This window comes from Coenobita brevimanus, chromosome 78 (assembly GCF_032717465.1).
Source record: "Coenobita brevimanus isolate Jiangsu-jjx chromosome 78, ASM3271746v2, whole genome shotgun sequence".
In the NCBI taxonomy this organism is placed as follows: Eukaryota; Metazoa; Arthropoda; class Malacostraca; order Decapoda; family Coenobitidae; genus Coenobita; species Coenobita brevimanus.
The window spans coordinates 32,078,967-32,095,250 of NC_137031.1; the positions used below are offsets into that span (position 1 = coordinate 32,078,967).

Here is a 16,284-nt window from a genome sequence, read left to right on the forward strand (position 1 = left end):
ACACACACACACACACACACACACACACACACACACACGTAAAGAGGTGTCAGTTAGCATGGAGAATTATGGAGTGGTGCTTCTCTCTGTAAACACACACCCGAACCTTGACATTCACACCTGACACACACATACCTCACACTTGCACCGCACACACACACACACACACACACACACACACACACACACACACACACACACACACACACACACACACACACACACACACACACACACACACACACACACACACACACACACACACACACACACACACACACATTTCATAACCATTTCCTGCAACTCTCAATTCATCCCTTTCAAAGCTTACATCATCTGCCTGAGCTAAAATCATGGTTTATCCTATACATCAAAGGAGTTGGGTGAATTTGTAAGCTTATATTCAGAGGGTTAAAGAAGTTCCTGTACACTGGGTGGCATTAGTAAGCTTTAAACTGCCACATTACACACTGCCACACTACAGACTCAAGCAACTCACACTGCCATACCTTACACTACACATACACCTCTCACACTGTCACCTTTGCACACACCCTGCACTCTGAATTACAGCCCTTCATACTGTCACACCACATAGAACCTCACCACACACTTCCTCTCCACTTTGCCACACCACACACAGACACACCACACACAGCCACACCACACACTTCCTCTCCACTTTACCACACGACACTCAGCCTCACCACACACTACTTCTCCACTTTACCACACCACACACAACCTCACCACACCTCCCGTCTCCCACTACACCCAGGCTTTTCAGTCTTTCCTTAATAACCCCATTTGAACCACGTAATTAAACAGCAACGAAATGTCATGAGTATAGACAGGAAAACGGTGTACTGTTGGCTGAAAGTCCGATTCAACAGGTAACTATATTCTAGATTTCTATATAATTTTGATCAGATTTTTTTCTGACTTATTTCAAGATACTGCTTTTTTTTTAAATTTCAGTACTCTATTTTCTGGACGTTTGATTATTTAGTTTACCACATTTCTAAGTCTGTTATTTTGTTTGTTTCCCGAGTTCACTATTTCTGTTTCCGATTTCACTTTCTGGGAGGGTGAATAACAGAGACGCATGATAGGGTAGTGGTTAGAACACACCAAACGGAGTGACAATGTTACATAGGTTTTAAAGAACAGTGATCGGTACAGCAAGGAAGAAAAAATTGGAAACCTGTACATACAGTGAAAAAAATTATTAACATTTAGCCAATATATCGCTATGTCACGCAATTCTCAGTGACTATACTCTGGTCTCTCAAAACTGGCATCTCTACATCTTGAATGCTGAGTTTATAGGAAGAGGTTGGCACTAAAATATGGTGCTAGTCACGAAGAAGTGCTGTGAAGAGGATATAGAGCCTCTTTTTCTGTCATTAATCTATAGGAAAATCTCTTGCAGCTTAAGTTGGACGAAAACTATAATTCATGTTGCCAGATTATATATTGTATTAAAATTCACGGTTACTGAAATGAGACCGACCTTATGGCCTTTCTGAGTTCCATTGTCCTTTTGTTCAAAACGTACAGCACACCGGGAGAGTCCTTATTTATTATTGAGAGTTTTGTACTAGTGCTGGAACCTGGGATTGTGGAATTAATCAGTTTAAAACACTGTATAAAACAAGATACAGACTTTCCAATAAATAAGAGTCTCGTAAGACCGCGTTTGGAATATGCTGTTCAATTTTGGGGTCCCACACTTATGTAAGGATATCTTTAAACTGGAAGACGTTCAGAAGAAGCGGCCACATTAATTCCATCTGCTTTACCCAAATACTAGGAAGTGTGAAGTAGCCAAGACGCAGTGGAATTACAGGCGAATTTTCCCCCCCGTCTACACAATGTCCATCACTGACTCTGTGGCTTTGACCTTTCTCTGTGTAGGTCAGTTTTCCAGTCTCTCTCTTTTAGGAGTCATAGTTCCACGTAGTTTTGCTCCGGTGGTGAAGGAGATAAAAAAAAAAAAAAAAAAAAAGAGAACTATTGCATTTACATAGTTTTTTACGCCTATTCATGCCCGGCTATGGGCGTACAGGCTTGAAATATTGGTGGCAGTATACAGTGTAGGACAGAAGTTGGTTCACTGCTTCCGCTTCACACTTATAAGGTCCGTCGCTCTCCTCCCTGACGCGTCACATCAAAGAGAATCATGTATGGGCTGAGAAACATGTCAGGCGTCTCTCAGCGCAGGAATATTTGGAAACTGAGAGAAAGTGAGAAGCAAATGTGTTAAAAAAGTAGGATAACACCTTTCTGATAAGTTAGCCATTCTTAACAACAAACTCCTTTTTAGATAGCCAAGCACCCTTTTGTCAGTCCAGCAACTCTCTGTAAACAACCAGACGCCTTTCTAAACAGCCAAAAGCATTTCAGAACACCCAGATACCTTTCTATGCAGCGAATTGCCTTTATAAATTGCCACACGCCTTTCTAGACAGCCAATCAAGCCATTCCAAACACCCAGACGACATTCTAAACAGCCAGGCACTTTCCAAACACCCAGATAGTGTTTCCACATAGCTCTCCAAATAGCTGGTCGCCTTTCTGAACAGCCAGACAGCCTCTTTAAACAGCAGACAGTCTCTCTAAACAGCAGACAGCCTCTCTAAACAGCAGACAAACAGGCAATCCCGTGTGTGTGAGGGTGTGGGCAGGGGCTTCTGTTTACTGTTGGCACATTCCTATGCACACTCACGCACACACGCCAACACACACACACACACACACACACACACACACACACACACACACACACACACACACACACACACACACACACACACACACACACACACACACACACACACACACACAAGAAAAAAGAAAAAGACCATCCCAACTAGCATCGCTGCCAAAACCACAAAACCGTAATTAATGAAAACCTTATTAAAACTTTCTGCGGAGAGAGAGAGAGAGAGAGAGAGAGAGAGAGAGAGAGAGAGAGAGAGAGATGCGAGGACACGAAGAAAATATGAGAACAAAAATTGTCATCCCAGCTCATACATTCATCCTTTCCTTCTTCGCACTTTCTTTTCTTTATTTTGTTCCTTCCATAGTCTATCCTTCCCCCATTCCTTCATTCAGTCCTTCTTCCCCTCCTTTCCTCCTTCCTTCCTTTTTCTGTGTCCTTTTTTTGCTGCATCCTTCCATATTTAGTTTTTCTTCTTTCCATCTCTTCATGTTTTTTTTTTCTCATGTCTTCTGCCGTTCTCCTTCCTTTCTTGCATTTTTCCTACCTACCTCATTCATCCATTTCCTCCTTCCTTCCAGCCTTCCTTCTTTCCTTCCTTCCTTCCTTCCTTTCCTCATACATCCATCTTTCCCTTCAGTCCTTCATTCCTGCCTCCTGTCATCCGGTGACTTGCTTCATTCATTCTGTTCTTTCCTTTCTTTCCCTGCCATTCTCTCCCTCAATCCTTCCCCCCTTCCTCCCTTCCATCATCGTACATTCCTGCCCCTTCCTTCCTACTTCTTCCTTCCTTCCTCCTCTCCTTCCTTCCATCCCTCAGTTGTATTTATAATTAGCTCGGACAGGCTAAAACGTGTCTTTGGTGTTCTCCCCTTACACCCTTATAAACACCCTCCCCCACTATCTCTCCCCGTCCCCTCCCTCACTCCCCCTCCCTTTCTCCCTGTCCCTTCCTTCACCCGACTCCCCCAACCTCCGACCCCCTCCCTTACTCCCCTCCCATTCTCCCCCGCCGCCTCTCATTCCTGTCGTTTCCCCACTGCCCCATCCCTCACTCCCGTCCTCCCTTCCCCACTTCCATTCCCCTCTCCCCACCCCATCCCTCACTTCCCTTCCCCCCTCCCCCACTTCCTTCTCTTTCTCCCCACCCCATCCCGTTCCCCTCTCCCCCACTTCCCCACCCCATCCCTCGCTTCCCTCCATCTCCAACCCACCCCTCTCCTCCAATCCCCTCCTCTATTACGGAATGTCTGAACACCTGTGCACCGTTAGTTACCAAAAATGTTACTAGACCTTTCTCTCCTTGGTTTAATGATGAAATACGCCAAGCTATTATGAATAGAAACTACATTCAGAAAAAGCTAAAAACTGATAGATATAATACTGAATTGCAACAGCAGTATAAAACCGAAAAGAAAAAAGTAAAGGTCCTTATTAGCCAGTCAAAGGCTGAACATTATCATAATCAATTTAACAGTACTAAAGGTGATACTGCTGCTACTTGGAAGGTCATCAGGGAAATTGTTCCAGGAAAGAATAAAAAATCTAATAATCAGAACTTTGAAAATAAAGATGAGAAAGCAGAAGAATTTAATAGATTTTTTGCAAACGTTGGTAAATCTACATATGATAAGACGCAACAAAACCTTGCTAACAATCAATTTGACATGCCTCTAACAAGCCTTACAGAAGATGAATACTTTAGACCTCAGCCTGTGGACACCAATACGATAGTCCTTACAGTTAAAAGTCTCAAGGAAAGTAGTTCATATGGCTCTGATGGCATATCTCTTCGCTTCATCAAAGACGCACTCTACGTCATCGCGTTTTACTTAACTTGTATCGTTAACACCTCTATCACAACTGGTATATTCCCTACGACATGGAAACACGCATTGGTTGTCCCCGTCTTCAAAACAGGTGATATCAACAATGTTAATAATTATAGGCCCATCTCACTATTACCTACTGTTTCTAAAATATTAGAAAAGGTAGTTGCTAATCAACTATTAAACTTTTTAGAAACAAAGAGACTTTTATCTAACACTCAGCATGGTTTCCGATCAAAGCTTTCTACTGAGACTGCTCTTACTGTTATAACTGATGAAATTTATGACAATATGGACCAAAAGAAAATATCTCTGTCAACCTTGTGTGACCTCTCTAAAGCTTTTGATAGTGTTAGCCATGACATCCTCATAGATAAATGTGCCAAGGTAAAAATTGATTCGTTTTGGATTAATAGTTACATTAGTAACAGAACTCAGTCTGTTCGATTAAATGATGTCGTATCTACAAAGCAGAATGTAACCTACGGGGTCCCACAAGGTTCAATTCTAGGTCCACTTTTATTCAATATCTACGTAAATGACATATCAACTTATTTAAATGACTGTATATTAACACAATATGCTGATGATACACAATTCCTTCATACAGGTACTATAAATAATCTGGAGGATCTTATCACTAAGACTGAAGAAACCCTTGTCAAAGCTAATCAGTATTTTCTTAGGAATGGTCTCATGATTAACCCAAATAAAACTCAATGTATTTTTATTGGAAATCGTCAACTCTTATCACGTATACCTGCTAATGCAACTGTAAAGTTTGATGGCAATAACATCACTCCTAGTAGTCATGTTAAAAATTTAGGTCTTTATATTGATAAGTATATGAGCTTTGATGTGCATATTAATGAGTTAAATAAAAAAGTCATTGGGACATTGATGTATATAAATCGTTTAAGTGACAATTTCCAGAAACAGACTCGTATAATCATAATTCAAGCTCTTGTATTGAGCTTGATTAATTATTGTATTAGGATATGGGGTACAACCAACGGAACTCTTATACACAGTGCCCAGAAACTATTGAACTTTGCTGCTAAAGTTGCTGTAGGTGGAATGAGGAAATACGATCATGTTTCTCCAGTCCTGAAAGAGTTAAGATGGCTAAATATTAAACAAAAGCATGCATTTGATACGTACTGTACTATGTATAAGATACTGCGTGGTGTGTACCCTGAATGGTTTATGTCCTTTGCTTCTGTGCATAACGTGACTGGAAGTGTAACCAGGCAACAAAATAGCCTATATGTACCAAGAGTCCACACTAGCACTGGTGCCAGGTCACTCGCTGTACAGGGCCCGAAGCTCTGGAATGAATTGCCTGCTTTAATAACCAACGCCAGTAGCCTACCAGTATTCAAATCTAGGCTGCTGTGTTTTCTTATGGGAGAGAAAAATGTTTTATGACTTGAAATACCTTGGATGCATTTGCAAGATAAAAATCCCAATTGAGATTTTATTTCGCTCTAAATTTGTCTTCATATGTACTGATTTTTCATGTTTTCATTGTACTGTACTTACTATATATCGGAACATGTATCTTTATTAATAACCACTGCTTAGTGGAAATAAAGTTATTTATTTATTTATTTATTATCCTCCCATCTTTCCTTCCTTGCCAACTTCACTTCCAGGGGTTCTTTCAAGCTGAATAAAACCGTTTGGCTCCAGAAAAAAATAGTGATAAAGTGGGGTTTCTGTTAGCGTCAGGGATCTCTTGTTGCTGAATAAAATCGTCCGGTGGCAGCGAAAAATATTATCCCTCCCTCCCATTCCCTGCCACGTTGGAGTTTAAGCAAAAAAAATTGTCTGAGGGAACCAAAAGCTGAGTAAAAAAAGAGAGACCATCGTGCTGAAAAGGTTAGTTACTTTGAAATTACCTTGATCAAAGTAGTTAACCCCATCAGTGCCATGACCTTTTTTTTCTAGCTTATTCTTGCTACATCCAGACGATTTTATTGAGCTTAGGGGGGGAAAAAAACTCATATTACACGGCCTGATCTTTGCTTTCTCTCCTCTCTGGCTCGAAAAGTCCCCAAGAAAATCGTCTGGCAATAGCAGGGATTAAAATGACATCGTATTGAAGGGGTTGAGTGTTTTTCCCAGGTCGTAGTTGTTGTTGTTGTTGTTGTTATGGTTGCTGTTTACTTTTGATCTCCTTTTGGCGGCGGCTTTGCACAGCAGAGCAAGGCAGCAGTGTGTGTGTGTGTGTGTGTGTGTGTGTGTGTGTGTGTGTGTGTGTGTGTGTGTGTGTAGGTGTCTGCTCCTTTGAAATTGTGGGAAATTCAGCATCGTCGATGATGATGATGATGATGAAAGTGAACAGTGACTTTTCCACCCGCCTAACAACCCACATCACCCACCAAACTCCTCTTCTCCACCTAACCTCTTATCTCCTCCACCTAACCTCTCGTCTCCCCCACCTAACCTCGCGTCTCCCCCACCTAACCTCGCTTCTCCTCCACCTAACCTCTCTTCTCCTCCCCCCACAGATAAGCGGGATCAGCTCTGAGATCTTCCGTCAGATAGAGACAATAGAGAATGACCACGACGCGTCCACGGCAGCGGCCCTGGAGGCGGTGGAGCGGCGGGGGGAGATGGTGGTGCGCCTGCTGGACCCCAGGACGCTGAGCAGGCACGCCTATGAGCAGGCAAAGACCTTCCTAGCAGCACAGGTGGGTGAGATAGATGGATAGATAAATGGATAGATATATACACAGATAGACAGACATGCTTCCTTCCCCACCAAGTCTAAATCTCCACATTGTCTCACTTTTTCACCCACGGACAAAAATTGTGAAAGAGAAGAACAACATTGATTTTCTTAGCAAACAGTGAGTGTGAGATAAAAAGATAAATGTGTAGGCAGATAAAAAGTAGATGTTCATGTTTACTTTGTCATTATCTCACTCACTCACAAAAGGTGTGTATGAGAAGAGCAAAAGTTTTCTAGCAGTGCTGGTAATAGATTTAGACATAGATTTATAGATGGATTGAGAAGATAAAGAAAAATAGACTGGCAAGCATACTCTCTTACTCACTCACTCTGTCCCCATATTTACTTTTTTCTCACTATCATGCAAAAAAGATATTTATGAGAAGGGCATGAATAGCAGAGAGAGAGAGAGAGAGAGTGTGTCTACTCTTTTCACTATCACGCACTTGCTATATTTATACATACTTTTCCACTGTCTCACTCACTCTCAAAGGTTTGTATGAGGGTGTCAGTAGTTTCTTAGCAGCATATAGGCAATCTCTTCCCTCTCAGTGACCATATATTACTGTCTGTTGTCACAAAAATAAAATAGGCCGACGTCAGGCCGAATACATAGTCAAAATTACCAAACACCTGGAAATATATAACTAGAAAAAACTGAAACTCATGGAGACAATTTGGTGGTTGACGTACAGTTATGTGGAATAAGAAGTGGTGTTTAAGTGTACACATTCGCTGCGGTTGAGGCATTTATTTTATTGTGACTAACACAAGAAGACTTTGCTTAGCTGATAAATATCCTGTGTGATATAGACTGTACACTGTCGTGAGTAACCCCTTCCCCTCTGTTGTCACACCTGGGAGTTATATTCGGACTGACACCAAACGAGGACTGACACCAAACGATTTTTTTTTTCAATGGATAGAAATTATAGGAGTCAGAGATTTACCGTATAAATGTGTGTAGTAAGAGGTGATGTTTTGGTGATGGACAGAGCCAGCACGTACACTAAAAATACTCTATTATGATCCCGTCACAACCACATGTCAAAACACCAGTCACACACACCCACACCCACATACGCATGCATATGTACCTAACATGAGTGACATGCATACCTTTAGGCATGTTTATACCTCAGCGTACACGCATATACAAATACACATGTACTGCATATGCGTGCTCATAATCTACATATCTTGCATACAAACCATATATATATATATATATATATATATATATATATATATATATATATATATATATATATATATATATAAAAAGTGTGCAGACATTCATGTATATTCAGGTATATACACAGACACTCATAAAAACAAGCAAATATCCACATATATAAACAAAAATACGGTAGGCAAAGGAAATGCATAAATGCACGAAGATCCATACACACAAATTGAATTACACACCATTCACCCCTGACATTTGTTGCCACACACACACACACACACACACACACACACACACACACACACACACACACACACACACACACACACACACACACACACACACACACACACACACACACACACACACACACACACACACACACACACACGAAAACGTACACAAACTCCCTACATCTCTCCCCTAGCACACAATGGGTAGACGAGAACCGTGCAATACCCCTCCCCCCCCCCAAAAAAAAAAAAAAAAATCAAAAATAAAATCCCTTATTGAGAGGTTCAGTGGGGGAGCACATTCCGATATTGCCTTCAGTTTGGGGCTCCAGTTTATGGGGGTTTTGAAATGTGTACAGAAACGCGATACTCGAATTTCGCGAGGGGGTTGTGTTAGGTCAGGTGATGTGAGAAAAGGTTAGGCTAAGTTAGGTTAGGTTAGGTGAGGTTTAGTTCGGTTAGATTAGATTAGGTTAGGGTGGAATATGTTAGGAAATCGATTTAAAAAACGTGATACCCGATTGTTGTATGGCTGAAGAGGAAAACAGTCGACTAGTCTCAAACCTGATAGTAATGAATTTAATCATTTAGGATTGACCTCATATACTCAGATGGTTAAAAAGTCTCCAGTCATCTCTTCAGCCTGATGATGTATTGCGTATTTTAGTATTGATATTTTCAGACGATTTTACTCAGCTTAGAGGGAGAGATTAGGTCGTGAAAGGGTTAACAGAGAAAGTTTCTAACCTCGTCGCTGTAAATGATTTTTCCAGTGTTCGGAAAATCGTCTGGATGAGGGAAAATAATATTTAGAATTTACTTCATGGAGCTGCAGGGGTTAAAATGTCACCGATAACCTAAGGGATCTTGCGAGGACCTTTCTGAACTGACTTTCCTTAGGTTACATCGATAAATGAAAGTATACCATTGGGATGAGTGACATTCTGTACTATCCTATACCCTGAGTGTGGCCCCTTGATAGTCAGCTACTCTAATAGGATGACATGACATTTCCTAGCATATTTTTGTATTTCTGACACGGATCTCCTTGTTTTTTAAGTACAATCGGAAATAGCCACTTTTTTGTGTTATTTCGTTTGGTTGTGAAATGTTCGGTGGCAGGATGAGTGAAGACAAAAGCACAGTCAAATAAGCTTATAAAACAACGTGAACGCGAGTACCGACTTTTAAGAATACTGTATGTCACTGGTGTATGTGGGGTGAGATTGTGTAAGTGTGTGATACGTGTGTGGTAGGTGTCAGTGAGGTAAGTGTGAGGTAGTATGAGGTAGAGTGTAGGGCATATGAGGTGGTTGGACAATGCGTAAGGAGTGATGCAATGTGGTTTGCGAGTACTGTATGTGTATGTATATTTTTGTATGAGATTGGGTTACGTGTGTGGGGAAGTATGAGGTAGAGTGTAGCGCACGTAGTGTATTTGGCAGGGTGAGGTGTATGTGTATAGTTTGTGTGTATGAGGTAATGTAGTGTATTGGGTAGTGATGTGTGGCTTAGGTAATGATATGTGTGTGTGAGGCAGTTATATGTGAATACTGCAGGGATGTGTAGTGAGGCAGTGATGTGTATGAGGAGTTACGGTGTACAGTGTTAGTTATTGATGTGTGAATGAAGCCATGTAACATATAATAGCCCTTGCCCCGCTAACCACTACCCCGTCCACAGAGCGCCAAGTTCAGCGTGCAGATGGTTGAGATCGTGAAGCGGCCGGGCCAGACGCTGGGGCTGTACATCCGCGAGGGCAACGGCGCGGACCGGAGCGAGGGCGTGTTCATCTCACGCATCGCACTGGAGTCGCCCGTGTACAACTCCGGCTGCCTGCGTGTAGGGGACGAGATTCTGGCGGTGAACTTGGTGGACGTGACGCGCATGGGGCTGGACGACGTGGTCATCATCATGAGCATCCCGCGCCGCCTGCTGCTTACCACCAGGTCGCGGCGCGGCGGGCGGGGGGCGCCACCATCGCCGCAACCACGCCACGAGCCCAAGCCACCCCCAGTGGTTGTCATCAAGAAGGAGTACGAGGAGGAACCACTGGAAGATTCCAACAGCAATGGCGATAACCTGCGTTTTGCGGCCATGGGGCGGCCACCACCGCCTCCCTCCCGACCGCCGCCAGGGGTACCGCCAGGGCAGGAGGCCAGATTCAGCACACTGCCTCGGTACCGGCCAGCGGAGCCCATGTCTGGCCTGCGACATGAGGAGCCACTCAGGTACTACGGGGTGAGGCAGGTGCCCTCTAAGGGGCCATTTGGTGTGCCACAGGGCGTACCATCTGGGGCTCCCCCCGGGGTGCTGGGCGGACCCATGGGCCCTCACGCCACCCACCCAGGGTACCAGCCACGCAGCGCCCGCCAGGCAGGGATCCCTGGGGCAGCCATTCCACCCTACGGCGCCCCACCACGACCACCGTTGGGGGCGGACATCGAGCGATACTACCAGCCACCACCACCAGTGATCACGGAACAACCGCGGCCACAGCAGCAGCACTTCACACCCTACGAACGCACCTACCCCAAAACACTAGAGTCCTTGGCTGAGCGGGTGCACTCTTTCTACGGTCCCACCCCTGGGGAGCTGGACGTGGCCGGCCTGGCGGGGGCACGTGTGGTGCGGGGCGCGGAGCCACTCATGTATGGCACACTGGGCCGCACTAGCATAGGCCGCCCTCGCCTGGCCCGTACCCTCAGCGACCAGCGGCTGCCAGCCACAGAGCGTGAGACCCTCAGCGACTACGAAGGCGGGGCGGGGCGGCGCCACAAGGCGGCCCTGCAGTACGGGGTGGGGGCGGGGGCTGACCGAGCCACCCTGGAACGCTACCAGGAGACCATGCGGCGCCTCAGCGCACTGCGCCAACGCACCCGTTCTGTGGACTACGCCAGCGACACGGAGGTGACTCTGCCGAGGTCCTCACTGTTGGCACGGGCCCGTGGGGCGCATCAGGCCCCGGGGGCGGCAGGGGCAGCCCGATCCAACTCCCTGCCCCGCCACACCTCCCGCCACCGCGGCTCACACGTTAGGTTCGAGGCCCGAGGCGGCCCCGCCGTCAGCGAGGACGAGAGCGACGGAGCCGTCAGTGCCCCGGAGATGCCCACCGGCACAGAGCGAGGTAGGTTACTCTGCTGCATCTGTGCTTAGCTACACACCATGCACACCCCTGCACACCTCACACCCCAACATCACTAACCCTCACACCGTGATGCTTCGTATTAGGCTGGCTTCACACACCACCCCTGCTATCGCTAGGCTTCCCCTCCCCCCCGCCCTCATTGTCACTCCCACTCCCTCACTCTTTACACACACACACACACACACTCCATCGTCTGTCCTGATTGTCCTCCATTACAGTTAACACAGACAGTGGTGTGTGCCTCTTGTTATTTATGCTTCTGCCTATTTATATGCCACTTTAATAATCCATTTTTTTACCCCTTCAGTACTACGGCGTCTTTTTATATATTATTAGTATTATTATTATGTTAACATCCAGACGATTTTATTAAGCCCAGGAGAGACTTTTGGTATTTAATGGCTTTTGAATGGGTTAGATACTTTTTCTACCAACCCATGCCCTTACCGGGAGTTACTTACCTGCAATCGTTGGGTCTGCTCCATTAGACGGACTGGGGTTAAGCAGTAATAGTAACAGCAACGGTCCACAAACCCCATCACCCCCATAACTCCCTCGCGAGCTGAATAAAATCGTCTGAGATGGCAAGAATTTAGAATAGGAGACGTCATGGTACTAAGGGACATAAATTCTAAAATGCCTATACTTTTGCCCAGCCTGTCTGATTGAATGTTTTTTAAATTAATTATTCACCTGATGTACACTCAATTGATTTTTTTTCCATCAGTTGTTCACCTGATGTACACGTGAATTATTTTTAATCAGTTGTTCACCTGATGTACACGTGAATTTTTTGTAATCAGTTGTTCACCTGATGTACACCTGGATGAACTTTTAAAATCAGTTGTTCACGTATTGTACACGTGATTGAATATTTTTTTAATCCGTTGTTCACCTGTGTACACGTGAATGATTTTTTTCAATCGGTTGTTCAGATGATGCACACATGATTGATTTTTTTTATATTAGGTGTTCGCTTTATTTACACCTGCGTGAATTATTATTTTTTTTTTTTTAGTATTTATCCACCTGTTGTACACCTGCACCAAGTGTTTTTGACTACACTGATCAGCACGTGAGATTGATGAGTTGCATTTCAGTTGCACGGTGTATACCCACCTGAAACTGGGGTGTACCGAGAAACATGCTTCGTAACACTATTTTTTATGGCAGAAGAAAGAACCTAAGGCAGAGTTTCATTGGCATTTGAACTTGGACATCGTTTTTTTTATTTAGTTTTTGGTTTTGTGGTTTTCAATGTGGCTGCAGCTGATTTGGCAGGAAATTGCTTAGTCTTGGTTGCGGTCAGCCTCTGTAATTTTTTCTAATGACTTAAATTTCTTCCAATGACTATAATTTTTTTCTAATGACTCTAATTTGTTCTAATGACTATAATTTGCCCTGACCAAAAAAATTTCTAATGACTAAAATTTGTTCTAATGACTAAAATTTGTTCTAATGACTAAAATTTGTTCTAATGACTAAAATTTGTTCTAATGACTATAATTTGTTCTAATGACTATAATTTGTTCTGATGACTCTAAAATTTGTTCTAATGACCAAAATTTGGTCTAATGACGCAAAAATTTAGCGCCGTAAGAGATATAGTGGATAGACAGATGGAATATTCGTCGTAGTGGAGACGAGTGTATTCCGCCAAAAATTTAGTCATACTTATCAAGAAACACTTTTTTTTTTTTTTTAGTTTGTCATATATACGAATACGTCATCTTAACTCTCTCTCTCTCTCTCTCTCTCTCTCTCTCTCTCAAGAACTTGTTTGTGCTCTCTATGGCATCCCCAATTAATTTACTGTCACTGTTTATCAATATCCGAAATTGCACGTACATCAGTGTTGCAAAGATTGACAGATTGCAATTACCGGCATGATTTTGGGCATTGATTTAGGCATTGATTTGTTCAGTGAAGGGTGACCAAGATGGCTACCTCTTGGCTTCGTTTTTGGCTTCATGCTGTCCCTGAACACACTGTAAATTCCCTGCTTATTATTATTTTTTTTATCTTGTCGCTGATGGTGGTGGTGATGATGATGATGATGATGATGATGATGATGATGATGATGATGGGGAGGGGAAAGAAGAGGAGAAAAAAGACGAAGAGAAATTAGTATTATCATTGTGATGTTGAGGATGAGGATGATAATGATGATGGGGAGGAGGAGAAAAAGATGAAGAGGATTTATGATGATGATGAGGAGGAGGAAGAGGAGGAAGTGAAGGAAGAGGGGGAGGAGGAGGTGGAGGAGGAGGAGAAAGGGGAAGAGGAGGAGGAGGAGGACGGTCGCTCCCAGTCCAGGAGGGAGACAGAATGAACTACTGATCGGACACAACCTGCCTCGCTCACTCTCACACATAATCATCCCATGCAGTACAAAAGCTAATCAGTGTACGAGAGAGAGAGATAGAGAGAGAGAGAGAGAGAGAGAGAGAGAGAGAGAATATAGATTGATGGGTTGAAAAACGGTATGAGGATGAAATAGGAGCTGATTGGCTGAAAGACGAGTAATGGGAAAGCAAAATAAAGAGGTGTTGTTTTGTTTCTTGTTTTGTCATACCAGACCATCATAAAAAAACAAGAGTGATACGAAAGAGTACAAATTTTAAACAGAATGTGCTAAAAACAATGAAAGTTTAAATAGAACTGTACTAGTGTAATGTAACGCGGTGTAATAATTTAATATAATGTCATAGAGGGTATTATACTGCATGGCTTGATTTAAATTATGCTTATTTATACTGGGATATGATAATGGTGTGTAGATGGCTTTGTTTTCATTTGGCGACTCTCTCTCTCTCTTTCTCTCTCTCTCTCTCTCTCTCTCATGAAATTCGATGTACAGTACTTTAGTGATGAGGTATAGATAATTCTCCTTGGTTACTAGTCAAATTTACCCTCCAATCAGACTACACGTGGCGATCAGTAGAGCTAAAAGGAGTTAGGGATCTTTTTGCCAGGGTAAAGTAAACATGCTATAGTATATGAAAGAGAGAACGGAGACTGATTGATTGAAGAATATAATGCAAAAAATATATATTACAAGTTCTTTTTCCTTTTCGTATCTCCATTCCTTTTTTCTCCCCACCTTCCGTCTTTCGCTCTCTACCTTCTCTCACCCCCCTCTCTTCCTCCCCCATCTTCATCTCTCTCCCCCTCCCTCCATCCTTCTCTCTGTCCGTCCCTCCCTCCATTCTCTTCCTCCCCCACCTCCCTCTTTCCCTTTCTTCTTCCCCACCTCACTCCCCCTCTCCATCCTGTTGTGCCTCCCTCTCTCACTCCCTCTCTTCCTCTGTCTAGTGCTCCTCCTTCCTCCCATCTTTCCCTCCATCTTTACCTCCCTCTCTCCTCACTCATTTCTTTCATTCTTTTCTTCCTCTTTCCCTCCGTCCCTCCGTCCCTCCATCCCTTCTTTCCCACCGTCTTTCCCTTTGCTGCTTCTCCACAATAAAAGTTTTTCCAGATCGGGATTCTCTATCACAGTATAAGGCAAAATATCAGGGTATAAGGGACGAAGGCAGGTTGAAATGAGCGAGATCAGGGTATGAGGCAGAGTAAGTTAAGAAATTAGGAGAAAGAGCATGATAACAGAGTGTATGGCACGAGATAAAGGTATTAAGTTTGATAAGGGTATGAGGCACGGTATTAGGGTATAAGGGGTGATATTAAGGTATTAGGGGTAAGAATTGGGCATAAAGAGTAATATTAATAAACGAGATGAGCTTATAAGGCACGAGATAAGGTTTGAGGTGTAAGATGAAGGTACGGCATCAGGGCATGAGGCACGGAATCAGAGTGTAAGGCGGGATATTATGGTATAAGGGGTAATATTAGGGTATAAGGTAGGAGACCACGTGAGAGCAGACGGGTTCACTGGACTGGGTAGAGAGCGGACTTAAAGCTGAGGGGTTGATGTGGTGGGAGGTGGCTGTAGTGGTTGTGGTGGTGTGGTAGTGGGTGTTGTGGTGATGGTGTGGTGGTGGATGAGGTAGTTGTGGTGGTGTGGTGGTGGTGATTAAGTTAGGTGTTGGGTTGTGGTGTGGTGATTGTGGTAGTAGGGGAGGGGTTGGTGAGTGAGAGGTGGTGTGGTGGTTGTGATTGTGGTAGTTGCGGTTGTGGTGGCTTTCATGCAGGTTTTATTGGTCATGTGATGATTGTAGTAGTTGTGATGGTGGTAGTTTTGGTGGGATGCATAGATATTGGTAGTTGTGGTGGTGATGGTGGTCGTTCGATTGCAGTTGTTGTTGTTGTTGTTGGTGGTGGTGGTGATGGGTGGTGGTGGTGGTGACGGTTCTTGTTATTGTTGTAATAATGATGTTTGTGGTAGTATTGTTGTAGGTGTGGTGGTGATTGTGGCAGTTGTGGTGGTAGTAATGATAAGCAAAGGCCTTATAGGTGGGAGATGAAAGTT

At 43.7% G+C, this 16,284-nt stretch overlaps 1 protein-coding gene across 1 annotated transcript in view; it reads left to right on the top strand.

The window, feature by feature from the left end:
* The window catches only part of RhoGAP100F (Rho GTPase activating protein at 100F), a 90,787-nt gene that overhangs the window by 35,129 nt on the left and 39,374 nt on the right, over nucleotides 1-16,284 (top strand). The window contains exons 3-4 of the mRNA XM_080279480.1: nucleotides 7,065-7,247; nucleotides 10,394-11,837. Of these exons, the coding sequence (XP_080135606.1) occupies nucleotides 7,065-7,247; nucleotides 10,394-11,837 (1,627 nt within the window). The remainder of the gene's footprint in view (nucleotides 1-7,064; nucleotides 7,248-10,393; nucleotides 11,838-16,284) is intronic.